The sequence below is a fragment of the Vollenhovia emeryi genome, unplaced genomic scaffold (genome assembly GCF_000949405.1).
Source record: "Vollenhovia emeryi isolate VEMERY1.0 unplaced genomic scaffold, V.emery_V1.0 DF939223.1, whole genome shotgun sequence".
Taxonomy (NCBI): Eukaryota; Metazoa; Arthropoda; class Insecta; order Hymenoptera; family Formicidae; genus Vollenhovia; species Vollenhovia emeryi.
In genome coordinates, this window is record NW_011967143.1 from 654,589 (window position 1) to 670,137 (window position 15,549).

Below are 15,549 nucleotides of genomic sequence, written 5' to 3' on the forward strand. Positions count from 1 at the left end.
CTCAATCAAGGTTCATTCGTTTCGTCCCTTTTGGTACTGAAAGTTTGCAGTTTACAGATTAAAATAAACGTTTCTCTCTTTATTTGTTCGTATTTTATAAATTCTTAAAGTAGATTAGGTAAAGTAGAATTTATGGGTATTAGTATACGGAATGTAAAAAATGTAAGGTTTTTTTTATCTCACAGCATGCGAAACCGTTGAAACAGTTATCGTTGCAAGCGATATTATATCGCATATTTAAGCCTTACTGATGTTAGGCACGGTTTAAGATTTTTATCAAAGTACTACTGTCGATAATAAAAATCTTTTTGCTAATGACTGTGATAGTATTGTCAAGGTCAAGCAAATGAAACGCAAAAACCTTCCTTCGCGTGTGGCACGACGGACTTCGCGCTTTATATGTATGATTATGTCCTAGAAAATGTGGCCGTAACAGAGCAGGTATATGTTCGATGTCAATTGTGTAAGTGCCGCGGACAGGGAGCGTTATTTGTCGTTTAATTGCTTGCGTATAACCGCAGAGGGAAAGAAAGACTATTCTATGATCATAATTTAAGCGCTTACATTTTAGACTCAGATTACCGCGCTACAACGCAGACTTGTTCTCGGGAAAATTAATTATTAGTTCCGAATAGTAAATTACAATGCGAAATATGTTATTTTCTTCAATTGCGAATGCAATGCAACGCAACTGAAATTATTGTGCACGCACAGACGTCGTTATGCAGGTTGACCCGACTATTGCCATGTAAGATCTCATTTTAAACTCGTGCTTTCTGTAATGCATATACGTTTAAGAATCTCGTATAAGAAATTTAATTTCTACCTGTCATGCCTCGTGCCCGATAGCATTCCGACGTCAATAGTACGCCGATACTATCGTTACGCTGAAGCATTAACGTTATCAAAATGCTTTTTAAGTAGCGAACATTATCGCAGTGATATTTTTATATCTTTGTGTCCCTTTTTTCTACCCCTTTTTAGCGAGTTTGTGAAGTTTTTTTTACGCGGAAATCTAGAAAGCGAAAACATTTGACCTCGACGAACAAACCGCCAGGGAATTGTTTGTTCTACTTAAAATCACGTCTGATAAAAAGTGCCATTTTCACTGTAATACTTCAGTATTTCGAACAAATATGTCTTCTTGCAACAGAAAATATCATCAGTAACGCTTTAAGTGTTTTGTCAAATGCCTTTTGTTAGGAGATTCTTATATAATTTATATAATTTGTACACCAAGATATCCCAAGTAGAACAAGTTAATCACAAAACCGTCAATGTGACATTAAAATGATGAATTTTACGTCATAAAATGATCGACAACAAGATTTACTTTGCAATGACTGATTTATGACATGCTGCTTTATGATATTCGTAATGTGTATAATAATATATTATTACAGATTACATGATCAGTCGTATATTATGTTTACCTTATATTACTTCAATTTATTTTCAATGTATAATATTTAATTAACTTTGCTTTGTAAAACAAGATCATTTTTACAACATTTTGATATCTTAATGACGTCACAAATAGGTGCTCTCGGTGGGCTATTTTGACCTCGCGATGATGCATAAAAAATGATCAAAAAATGATGTCATCTTGATGTTTTCATGACTAATCACGAGACACGGTAGTGTCTCGCGCCAAGTATAAGCGACTAAGTATTATAATATTCTACTTGAATATATTACTAATAGTACTACTACGTTTCTTTTATCTCCCCTAAGCGGTATATCAATGCTCGCTCAGCGATAGAGAGCACTCGCACGGTGACTCTCGTCATATTAAGATCGTTAAGGTCGGTATTCTTATAACGCATTAAATAAAGTGAGTACATTTTCATACGACACTGCAGAATTACTGACCCACGTACACAACATAAATTGGCGACGAGGATGCCGCTGTGCCTGTAAAATTCCCGATCGACCACTCCTATAACCAATTCGACGAGCAACAAGGCCAACGGCGAGAGAGTGAGAGAAGCATTCACGAGGGTCCCAAGATTAGCGCTATATACCATACGTTTTCGAACATGGCCCAAGGTTACGTGACTACGACATGGCCCAAGGTTACGGTCTTCGAGGCAAGTCCATCAGGTTCCATTCGAGTCAAGCCCACCAGTTCACTCAATATAGAAGCATTCGATCCATCGTCAACATCGTGGAAACGCTGGGTGCAACGTCTGCAAAGCAGTTTTCGCATTTTCAACATTACGAAAAGCGCAAGAGCGGACTATTTGTTACACTATGTGGGCCAGACAGCGTACAACGTCCTGTGCGACCGTTTGTCGTCAGATCCATCTTCACAACCTTATGAGGTGTTAATCCAGGCACTTGAAAACTTTTATGAGCCTCCCCCGTCCGAATTAGCCGAAAACTACAAATTTCATAAGAGGAAGCAGCTCAAGAAAGAAACTATCCAGCAATTCGTAGCAGCACTCCGAGACCTCAGCATTAATTGCAATTTCGGGGACTATTTGAAGACTGCACTACGTAATCAATTTGTTTTCGGACTGTTAAACAAGAAGACTCAAGGTGTTTTACTAAAACAAAAGGACTTGGATTTCGACAAAGCGGTAAATATAGCAGAAGTCATGGAGCTTTCGAAGAAGAGTACCGAGCAAATAAAGGCTAGAGGTTCAACGTCCATTGGCAATGTTTTGAAGGCAGACAGGAAACGCCCAGGCAAAAGCGCTGAAGGAAAAAAGTCTACAAACGAAGCTAAGAAATGTATAAGTCGTAACCCATTTTATTCGCGCGGCAAAATATCAGCAAATGATATTCAGTGGGTAAAGTGCGAGATGTGCGGAAAGAAATTTTCGGCTTGCAAATGTGATTAAAGTCGAAACGTTCGTTGTCACTACTGTGGGTAGCAAAGTCACCATAACACAATTTGTTTGAACAAATCTCTATACTGAGAAAAAAGTTTCCTAATTTTAGAAAATATATTTACTAAAATTAGATTTACTTAATTAAAATAAATAATAAACTCACAGGAAAATCTTCAGGGTCGCCAGCAATAATTAACAACATCAAATTTAGTTGACCGTATCTGGCAATTTTAATGTTAAAGCATCGCGACGTTTTGACCATGAGTTTTGGTCCTTTTCAAGCGATCTGACAATACAAATACAGTAAACATTCCGAGATATTAAATTAACAGTTACCTGAAATAATCATGTACATACATAGACTCGCGTGTATTTTGGTGATGTAGAAAGACTTATCATTATAATCTCATACTAAAAATGAGAGTGTTATGTAGAAAGAGAGAAACAAACAGAAATTTCAGTTGAAATTAATAATACATGCACTTACATGCTATAAAAATTATTTGTCGAAGTTTACAACACACAAACTTTACTTGAGAGATGACTGAGCATGACTGGCTAAAATATTAGCCAGAGGGTATAATTAAAAACAAGTGAAAGTCAAAGAATAGGTCAAAAAATAAATAAATAGTGATATCACGAATTAAGTTAGGTCGATTATGCGATCAATTTACAAAAAGACATTGAAAATCTCAACGCTATTTATGTACATGACTATCTCAGGTAACTGTTAATTTAATATCTCGGAATGTTTACTGTATCTATGTAATAATTTGTAAATTTTAATTTGTATTGTCAGATCACTTGAAAAGGACCAAAATCCATGGTTGAAACGTCGCGATGCTTTAACATTAAAATTGCCAGATACGGTCAACTAAATTAAATAAATAATGTTTAAAAGTTTTTCTCTTTATTATAATAAATCGAAGCATTAAAATTAATAAATGATTTTTTATTGAAACATTAGTTTAAATCTAATTCAGATTTGCTACATTACAGTACAATACTTGTTGAAATGTAGTAAAGAATTTTTTTTATGTAGAATCTTCGTATTTTAATTTAAAAAAACCATTTTAGTACATATTTGTTTAAATTTAGTTTTTCAAATGTGCAAAAATAGTGAATCAGTTACTTATAAGAAGTATATACATTTTAAAAAGACTTTATTACATTGTAGAAAATGTTTACTTAAGTAAAAATGATATATCCGATAAAGACGCAAAAACAATTTTATTTAGTCTTCATGGCTTCCGGATGGTTTTTACTAAATAAAACAATTTTATTTATAGTAAACATTTCTTAAATTTAAAAACTGTATTTTTTTACCTACACCTACATTTTCTTCTATTATATTTAAGTGTTTTTCTGCATATTGTTTTCACAAGTTCTAATAACTGTGTTCAACAAAGATGACCTCTTGAAATAAAACCGTCTTATCTTATTATTTATTAGCTGATATTCGATCACAATAAGTCAGCGCGTGGTGACGTGGTAGCGCGCGTGATATCATACTACTTCCTTTGTCTGTCTGTCCAACGGTCTCCTATCATTTGGCCACATAAGTATCGCCGGATGCGTTCGTTTCGTGAGCATTTAACCTTCTTCTAAAAAATTTCGACGCACTTGAATTATACTGTTCCGTTGTGCGTTCTGATCGAGGTAATTATGCAAAAGGGGCCTCTCCTCCGATTTCATTAATTTTTTTATATGTTATTAGCGGGGTCTTCTCGAGTAATTTCATATGTGTATATTATAAGGGTCGGACTCCATTAGTTTTGAAGATATAAGCTAAAAGAGGATAAAAATAATAAATACAAAAATAAGCATTTGATAATAATTTATTCAACGTTATCATTAGGAATTGGAAAGATTTCAGCCATTGCATCGAAAAGTGCAGTAATCCGTGTATCAAAGTTATACTTACGACGAAACAGAAATTCAGCGAGCTATCCTATATAATGTTTTTGACTGTGTTCCGTAGCGAGGAATATTAGCACGTGGATCTCGCTAGGCACGCTCGATGTTTTGTGTGTGAGCACCGATATCAGGATCGATGAAATTCATCTTACGATTTACTTTAAAATATTTAAACTCACAATCATTCAAATTCAAATTTAAAATCACAATTATATGATCTCCAACTATCTGATTTGCATTAAAAAGTATATGTGTAGAGGCAGTATGTTTCGCCCCCCTGCGAGGGGACGGAACATGCTGCCTCCATACATATACTTTTTAATGCACAGCGAGGTTCCACATGGGTTTAAATCTTATCAAATGCTTATTTTTGTATTTATTATTTTCATCCTTTTTTAGCTTATATCTTCGAAACTATTTGAGTCCGACTCTTATATATAACATATATGTGTGTGTGTGTGTGTGTGTGTGTGTGTGTGTGAAATTACTCGGGGAGACCCCCCGAACAACATACTAAAAAATAAATGAAATCGGAGAGATGGCCCCTTTTATGCATAATTACTCTGATCGAAGTTGAGAAGTCTTTCGAAGTATAATAAGTATCCATTATTCGTAAGATTTGCGTATGAACATATTTGTACAGATAGATGTAACCAGATTATCGAGTTGTGAAACTTTGACCTTATTGAAACTTTGACATTAAACCTCGAGCCGTGAGCATTTCGGCGAGTATTTCTGTGGTTTTTATCGAGATGAGTAACATAAACTCGCCGAAATGCTTGCAGCTTGAGATTTGGCTCAAGATTTGGCTCGATAGCCTCCACGTGCGTTTAGAATGTATGTACTTGACTAATTAATAATAACGGCGTGTGCGTGTGCGTGTGCTTGTATGTGCGAGACAGAGCGAGAGAGAGAGAGAGAGAGAGAGAGAGAGAGAGAGAATCAGCAACATATGCATTGTGCATCGATAGATATTTATAAGACACTCTTATATTTAAGACTGTTTGAAGTATTATCTTGTTATAAACCAATCATATTTAAAAAATTGACAAGTTGTAAAGTTGCTTTTTCTGCTTGAACGCAGCCATTACTTGCATTATTATTATTTTACAGCTCTCACATATCTTTTGTCAACACATTTTCACAATATTTCAACAATTTATGAAAATATGCATTTTGTACAGCAAAGCAAAGTATACGGCTTACCAATAAAAATGATGATTTCTCAGAGTTAATAGAAAAATTGAATTTAGACATATCTGAAGGTAAAGTAATTTATTATATTTATTATATTAATATTATACGCAACTGTGTATATATGAATGTACTATATACAATATACATATGTTTCATTAGAACTCAATAATTTTTTTGTTTTTTATAGATTCCAAAACATTCCAAAAGAGCAAATTACAATGCAGCTTCTTTCATACATGAACCTCCGAAGCAAAAAGTCAAACAAAAAGGCATTGCGACAAAGAAAAATCATAATAAAGCATCTATTGCTTTGTCAAGAAATAGCATAATAAAATGTGTTACTGTAAGTATATCGGTATTTAAAATTTTTGTATAAATATTTACGTATAGCGTTTCAATTAATTTTAAGGAATTAAATACATTGATTCTATTTTATTATTTAAATTAATTAAAAACTTGATGTTTTTATATTAGACTTCTGCTGATATTACAAAAATTCATCAAGAAGCTATCGATAAAGCAGAAGAAATGCAAACGTATGTACAACCGTACATAATAGTTATGGGTTCTATTGCAAACGTATCAAACTCATATGTCACGATTGATGAAGTGTTGTATTCAACGGAATCAACGTTAGAAGCTTTAGATGTGAGCTTCAAAGCTTTTCACGTATTGAAAATAAATTATCCAGATGCTAGCAAGCATTTATGGATATTTGTACAAAAAGGATTGTACAAGGTATACACACAGTGAGACATGTCATTTTCAAATACTGAACATGTTCTGAGAAAGCTTACAATAAATTCAGTCTAAAATGATCCAATATGTAGCAGGCAGTTAATGTAAGTTATTATTTTTTCCGTTATAAATTGATTCCTTTATAAATTTTCATTTATATCATTATATAACTGTATTGTTAGATGATATAAGTATACTTTTAGTTTTGTTTATATAATTATATAATTATATACATATGTATATGACATGTAATTCGTAAGTCAATACATATTGTACAATACATAGTAATGTTTCTAAAGAAATTGTTGTCTAACCTTTACATTTTTTGATAAAACTAAATATTAAACTAAAAAATCATACAGTATTAACATAATAATTACAAGCTTTCTATATCCAAAATGTTTAATTGTATGTTTTAATAAAGTGTTTTCTTATTTCACGCATTTAAAATGCCATATTAAACTTAAACTTGTCGATCAATTATATTCAGAAACTAAATGTAACTTTTCGAATTGCATGAAATCATATACTACTGTTTATTTACTACTTCGACACATATGTACAGCCCATGATATTAAATCAGATAAAGGAATTGAATTTTATAAAAGTGCTTCATTCAAGTAAGTTTTTCTTCCTTTAACGCAATGTAATCTCATATCAAGATTTTCACGTTGAAACTAAACATGTTTTCAAAAGAAGAATATTCTTTTTCTGTGCACTGAATAGAAAACTACGTTTATGGTAGAGTGATTCGAGATAAAAAATCTCTATAATGGTCAATTAGCTAAATATAAAATTGAATCTAATGTACGCGATACGATAATGACGTATGCAACATACGTCACATGCTCCATAAATATCTATCATTTATAAGGCAGATTGTTGCGTACGGTCGCCAGAATTAATTTTAAGCGAGAGATCAAACGCGGATAGGCGTATAATATTTAATGTGTTTACCCTGTAATACATGCGCGAAATTAACCGGTTGGCATGGTTTTCGTCAAAGAGTCCTGCCGTCACAATTACATTTTATACGTGGTAATTCCCTTCTTTGCTAGACCGTTATTTAATTAAAGGTGAAATAACGCGCCGCATTGCTGCTACATGGTTCATTATCGTTGTCCGCCGATTTTCTATTCCAACAAAATGTAGCGCATTCATTTATAAATGCAATCGATAACATGTTTCCCATTCAAAGAAGTATACATTGCAGTACAACTTAATACATATTTATGAGTTCAGTAGTGACACGCGATGTTTATCAGATTGACAGCGCTTCTTTCAGCACATTATTTTCTTCATTTTCAGTGTACAACACGACTGCATGACGATATCGTTATCTCACGAAGAATGACGATAAATTCAAACGTTTCGAGAAATGATCGCAATCTTTTAATAAAATGCATTTTACCATCTCATAGTAAAAAGCCTTTATTTAATTCAGAAAAAAAGTTACAAGAGGAAATTATATCACGCAGGACACGTCAAGTCTTTAAATAATAAAAACTATATTTCGGCATATTTACTGTTGCCAATTTACATTACAATGCATCGACGAACAATGTCAAAAATAGAAAGAGTACAATTCATAAACGGAATTGGTTAGTGAATCCGATGCAACTGTATAAAAGAAAAGGATTTATCTCGGTCTCTTAACGAGACCCCAATTAGCATCGGCTGTTATTACATTATTCAAGATTATCAGATTTCCCTTTTGCTTTGGAAGTGAATGTATTGTAACTTTTTAACTAGCACCACAAAATAGTAACGATAATACAATTTAAATTATTTAGAATCTATAAAGTTATAATTGTTACAATATTCCAAAATGCAAACAAAATGAAGATAAAGTAACTTGTTGGAATTATAACCACAATTTGCGGGAAAAAAACCTATTCGCACTAAACAATTTACCTAAATTCCAGATTAAAATAATTAAGGGATTGCGTGCACGAAGCACATATTTCAGAAGACGACACTATCAGCCATTTGTACCTGACACAGAAATCGTACAGATCATACTTCCTCATTCACTAATTTCAGATCAAGATGTAGAAAACGTGCTCAATCACGCTCTTGACCAAAATCACTATGTTCAGTAATCGTAGAAAGCATACACAATTTTTGCTGTATTCTATTTAAATATTTATTCCAAACGTTTTATGAATGCATTGATATAGTTTAAATAATCTGCAAACTGATGAAATAATTTTTTTTATTGGATATTGATTAACGAATATGTGTGTATATATACACACACACACACACATATATATATGAAAGAATTTTATTTATTAATCAAATTTTGATAAATAATTGTATAGAGAGAGAACAGAAAGAATAGAATAAAATAAAGACTAAGTATATATGCGATAAGTAAACTCTCCAATAAATTCAATTTAATACGATTTAACATTAAACTTAAAACGCGATACAATGTCGCAATTTTTCAAAGAGTTTTAAGTGGTTACGTCGCTGAAATGGAGAAATCGGTTGTGACATTTTATCATTCCCATCCCCGGGCTTCTGTCTCGCCTAATGCTCATTCTCGCCGGAACGGGGATAAATTTGGACGAGGACGAGTATAACACGGTACTTGAAGCTCTATCAGTCTGCAAATTTATGCAATTCCCGGCAGCTTCCCTTTCTTTCATCTTACAACGCGAGGGTTTTGTGTTTCCGCCTACTCCATGTACCTCGTTCTCCGCGATTTACGCGGGGGAGAAATATCGCGAAACTTTCACGTCAATCCCGTTTCCCGCGCTTATCGCCCGCGAGACACGTATTCATTCGGATGGGAATCAGCGATATACTCACATTTTTTTCCAACCACGTAAATTTCGCCAGTGGTTTCTCTCCGCCGAGTTCGTGACGAGACGGCTTGTACACGCAACGGTAAGCTTAGGAAACGTATGGTGCACGAAATAAAAAATACTGAAAATAGTAGGAATGGATCGCGGCTGCTGAGTGCTTCGTAACAAAATGCGAGAGCGGGATATCAGGTGTTTCAATTAGAAAACAAACGGGTGACAATAGACATGAGTGCAAATGGTCTTCTCTAAAATATCGTTCGATAAACTTTGACCCGCAAATACATTGAATATAAGAGCGAACGATTTTTAGATGTAAACAGCATTTCGCTAATTCCTTTCTCAAAAAGAGATGTTAACAGCGCGAATATCGTTAATAACGAATAGTTGAGGCCTCTTTTCTGCGATGCCGATTGGTTTTCTCGAAGCGCGGTGTGCTTCACTTCTCTTTTAGATTCATAGTAAATCAAAATTTGCAATTTAGAAATATACATTTGTATACACCAACTATTGAGGTAAAATCTCTAATCTTAGTAATTAGAATTTAAGTAACAACGAGTTTTGTTCCGATACATTTTCTCGATTGAACAGAAGATACCAATAAGTCCGGAGAATGATACACAAAACGTAGTAACAGTCACGGAACAAAGTAATGTAAAATATTAAGTACAGAATTTTCAATTTCGTAGGCGGGGCAACGAATTCTCAACGTTCGTAGTTGTTTTTCTCTCGGCGCGGTGACGTACGATATTTTTGCGTACCATCGTTTATCTGAAGGTCGCCGCGTTCTCACTCGCTCGCCGAACGTCGAGCCGACAAGCAGTGTCGAGTGTCGCTCCGTGCGTCGTATTATTTTTGCGTTATTTGCGTTATCGGTTTCCAAGACTCGATCGCGATGAATGCAGGGATAAATCGCTATTAATTTGTACATCTTTATCAGTAACAAGTAACGTTCCTCAAGTAATTATTAAGTTTCTACAACTTGTAAGGAGAAACGAATTGCATGTTGAGACGACGGCTCTTTATCAACGTATAGATATTTCGCAAGACTAACTCATCTAAAATATGAAGGTAAACCGTGGTACTTTGTCGCGGTTACATCTCGTTTACGCACCGCGCTTTTAATTATCTATCGATTTCGTGTAATTTGTAAAAAGTGCGACTTCAGCGTTCACGCTGTAATTCGCTCTGTCGTTCTTCGCGATTCGAACGAGCAGGAAGTAGAGAAAGTCGCTTCTTACGTATCGTTACATTATGTAAATTTAATCAAAAATTATCTCAATTAACTGTTACAAATAACAATTATTTATCGCTGAAGATTTCGCTCACATAATTCATTTCACGGATTAGATTGAATGGCATTAAAGATTGTAAAATATCGTTTCGTCGCGGGCTAATAGCTACATACTTCTTTACCGCAGATGCTTGGATTCCGATGAACGCTTTGTGTTTGGTATCGCTAATTTAAAAGTGATTTGTCCATTACTTCTTCCGATTCAAAACTGTAAGTTAGTTTAAATGATTTGTGTGACGGAAAGTCACGCTACAAGTGTTAATAATATTTTGTGCGTTTCGCGGTATTTCACATCGCGTACGGGAGTGCCCGAAATTTCGCGCGATCGATGATTTTCGCGAGTGAGTGTTGTGTAAGTGCAACAAGAAAATCTGAGAGGACGAGGGAGTCTAGGAGGCATCGGGCAACGGCGGAGAAATGGTGAGGTAAGTGTCATACATTTTTATGTTATTTGCTACTTGTGCAAAATAAAGCATCTGTTCTCTGTATTTCATTTATGTATTTAATCAAATAATTCGAACGAGGATTCGAATAAGTGTTAGAGACAAAACCATACGTATACAATTTTGCGAGTTTATATTTAAAAGAAAGACTTTTTCAGTATTGTATAAAATTAATTTAATAAATATCTATTTTAAAAAATATAAAATATAAAGTATATTTAATACAATAATTTCGATTTTACATAATTAGTCTGTACTAATCATATACATATTTGTATTTTTACAGTTTGACATACACAGTTAACGATGTACAACTCTGCTGTTGCGAATCGTATCAGTGAGTGATAAATTACTTTTTATTTTAAATTGACATTGCATGTACAATTACTTCTTTGCATGTATACAAATTCTTAAAACTATACAATGCCCAACCATAAACTGCGCGCGCGAAGCGCGCGTTTTATAATTTCTCGTGACTTGCTCACATAACGAAAAGCAGCTACGAATTATATAAACGTGTTTATTTATTATAAGACATATTCATGTTTGTATCACAAACCATACAATCCGCTAGAGATTTCAAACCGTCCTTTTTCATATTAAAATCGCAATTTTTAAATATTTATAACTTTAATAAAAATAGAGTTAGAGTGTATTTTATTATGTAAAAGCGAAATGAATTGACGTAGATTGTTGTAACTTGTAATTATTCTTCAGAGATATTACTTGCAATCACTCAAAATAACAATTTTGGACCTGAGCCATCTAGGCTAAAGCAAGAGTATCTATTAGAAGTATAGTATTATATCTCTCTTTTGTCATTTCTCCAATACGTGATACGATGGTAAAGCATTATAATTATTCTAATGTTTGCTACGTCTACATTTGTTTAATTGTATACATATTTGTAGAAAATTTATAAGGCTTTTAATTTTAAGAAATTTATACATCTTTTAAACAAATATACTATAATATATAAATATTATATAAAAGTATAATATAAATATATATATAAATTATATAAAAAGTATAATATATAAAAATGTATATCGAAACCCGTTTATCAATCAAATATCAATCAAACATACACGCAGTCGATTAACTTTCAAAATTCTTTTTCTCGAAAACAAGGTCTTTCTCCAAAAAATGTGTTCTATCATTTCGACTTATTTTAAGACACGGACAATCCCTTCCCAGTTGTACTATGCATATATTTCGGCCTATCCTGGATTTAGGGTAAATCCGGGAGAGATGCCGCGTTCGAAGAGACGCCGCGTGTTCGAGATTTAGAGATCTACGTGATTTTTAACAAATGGCAGTGCACGGTCTTTAGTTAGTCGATGTCTGACAGCTGTTATATAGAAACGTGATGAAAGTTGCTGTCTTTTCGTCGAAGTATTACACTTTTTAACTTGAGCAGTCAAATAGTTTTTACAGAATTTGATTAAATGTGTGTAAAATGACTTTTAAATGATGCAAATATCATAATGTTCGTATAGTAGAGGGTAAAACAGTTGTTGTTCTTGATCTTCTTAAGATCAAAATATGTTTTGACCAACTAGGTCTTTCGATACGCCAACAGGGCGTCTCCACTTATTGTAGATTAGGATAATTGCCGCGTATGAATTACGCGTAAACGCCCACAGAAAAAAGAATACTCTCCTTTTGAAAATATGTTTAATTTCAACATGAAAATCTTGATATGAGATTACATTGCGTTAAAGGAAGAAAAACTTACTTGAATGAAGCAATTTTATATAATTTAATCAAGAAAAATGTATGCTTATTATTTAAGAATAATTTTCTGGAATGGAAAGGAAACAATATATTGGATAGAAAATAACATTTTGAAATCAAAGGTTATAACGATTAAAATGACTTTATTGCCAAAATAACTGTATATATTCTTGAAGTGACAATTGTAGTATTTAAATAAGACTGTAATATTATTGGAATTTAAAATTATCAAATGCTTCTAAGAAGATTATAGATTGTTGCGTATATACAAAACAATAAACGCGTTATTTTGACTGTATAAGAGTTTTCTCTAAGGCCCGGTCTACAGTGAGTTGTTAGTCGTTAGTCAGAAGTCGGAACTATATGTCGGTCCTTTTCCTTTCTGGGTGGAAGAAAAAGGACCGACATATAGTTCCGACTTCTGACTAATGACTAACAACTCATTGTAGACCGGGCCTCAAAGTTAATCAGTGCATTATAACTGTGGATCGGTGAATATTCACTGTTTTCAGTGATAATCCACTGATTGACTTTTAGAGAGTTGATCTGACACTTCTTTTTTTCTGTGCAAGACTATGTTCCTTTTCAAGATTAAGGAAATAAACATTTTGAATACTTTTTCTGTAACGTTTCAATCAATTTGAAAAATTTATTCGGAAGTTATAAAAATGCCAAAATGTCCGGCAACTCTATTCGGTTTACTTTAGTAAATATATGTATATATTCATATAACTCAGCAGCAATAATATTAACTGTAGAGTAAAGCATTATAAGAAATTTTAACTTGTACTTTTGTACATACATAAAAAAGTATTATAATGCAGCAATAAATATATTTTATGCACATACAGCTATGTTCTGATAAAAGCTTTAATATTACAATTCAAAGCACAAAAATTCATAAGACTCTGATGTGAAATCACAGACTGGAAGGAATAAAAGAGTAAGAGTCAAGACAGGATGTTAATGTCTAAATAATTTTTTTTTAATTTATTGCGAAAAATATTACGTCAGCCTCAAAGCACTGACTTTTATAAAATAATAATTTCTGAAAAAAATTGTTTATTTCTGTTTTTTCTTGAGGGAATCTTGGAGTCATTAATATACACATCCTTGGCCCGATTTACGCAGAAATGTAGACAGTACCATCAATCACTTTTATTGATACAGCGCAATTAACAGTCATTTATTTGTTTCGTGTATCCGACCGTATACAGTGCGGAAATAAAAAATGTAGCGTGATTCATCATCCGATATATCCCCGCGAATAATTTATCAGGCGTCGAAAAATATGAAGCTACCGCTCACATGAAATAGCTTACTAATCAATTTTAGTCAGCGAGCTCCAGTTGCGCGCGATTGGTTAACGATTCATACCAGATACACATTAAAGCATCCCCGTAATACACATACATGAATAAGTGTCACGTGGACACATATAAATTACAGATTAATCTCAGATTAATCGTACGTCTTTTTATCGTCTTTTACGTCTAATTATTCAATATTGATTTTTCCGTAACAAAACTTGTTGGCCTTATTTAAATTTTTTTACGTTTTTCTTGACACGTAACTCTCTATATTTCTATTGAAATTAAGTCTCTTCGAGATTGAATGAAGAGAAAATAACGACTTATTTTTATTTGTAATTTCGAAAATTGATCCTATTTCCATTTTTGTATTTACAGCTTTCCACTTTAGTTCTTTACTTTGATATTAAGATAAATTTATGTAAATTGCAATTTAAGTGTTTTTTTTACTTTCTCGTGATTTATATTGGTAATGTTGTTTACAGAAGATAATGAAAATATTAAAATATCATTAACGTATTGATCTTTTCATTTTTGCATTTTAATTGTATGTAGAAAATTGGATATTTCATTAGTTCAGTTTAACTTTGCCTGTTGAAAATATAACACGACATTACTTGAAATCGCGGCTGTTCCACCACTTTAGCGACGGTTTGCTACAGCAAAACTTCGTGACGGTAACAAGTTCATGTCATGCCATCATAATGTCATTATTTTATTGAGAAAAACATGTTTAGTAAAGTACATTTTAGCATATTTTAGCACACGATTTACAACGGCGAATAATTCTTTAAGATAACAAAATCTTCATCCAAAAGTTTTATTGTACAACGTTAAGAAAACAAATCTTTTTTTACGTGTTCAATAAGCAATTCAATAATAGAAATGATAGGAACCATTATTTGATAATGATTAGCCAAACATCTTAATCTAATCTCAATGATAGATATGTTTCAAAGGCGTTCTACAAAGTTTTAATAATAATTGAATAAATCTAATATAATATTAATATAAATTTAATTTGTTTCTCGGGGAAATAGCTTGTAAAAGTTCTGAGAAAAATTGTGAGGAGGATTGCGTTTTCAACATGATAGTGATTAAATCTTGCAATGCAATTTCCTGTGCAAAACAATTGCATCATTCGGTACACAATTTTATCGGTAAAATTCCTTTAGATAACAGAAGTCGATAATGAAACGTATAGATTACCTGAGATCTTTTAAGAAAACCTGCAATTGTCTCTTTGGCGCATTTAAAATTGACTTG

At 32.9% G+C, this 15,549-nt stretch overlaps 2 protein-coding genes and 1 long non-coding RNA gene across 4 annotated transcripts in view; 2 read left to right on the forward strand and 1 right to left on the reverse strand.

Annotated features, from left to right (window-relative positions):
- Window positions 1-15,549, reverse strand: part of LOC105560734 (probable muscarinic acetylcholine receptor gar-2) — a 56,426-nt gene that overhangs the window by 23,956 nt on the left and 16,921 nt on the right. The window lies entirely within an intron of this gene.
- Window positions 1,730-3,044, forward strand: LOC105560733. The gene is made up of 2 exons (XM_012010095.1): window positions 1,730-1,805; window positions 1,863-3,044. The coding sequence occupies exon 2, from the start codon at window positions 2,040-2,042 to the stop codon at window positions 2,844-2,846; it is 807 nt and encodes a 268-aa protein (XP_011865485.1). The 5' UTR covers window positions 1,730-1,805; window positions 1,863-2,039; the 3' UTR covers window positions 2,847-3,044.
- Window positions 5,191-7,291, forward strand: LOC105560732. The gene is made up of 3 exons (XR_001008855.1): window positions 5,191-6,019; window positions 6,139-6,294; window positions 6,426-7,291. It is a non-coding gene; the product is annotated as an uncharacterized LOC105560732 (long non-coding RNA).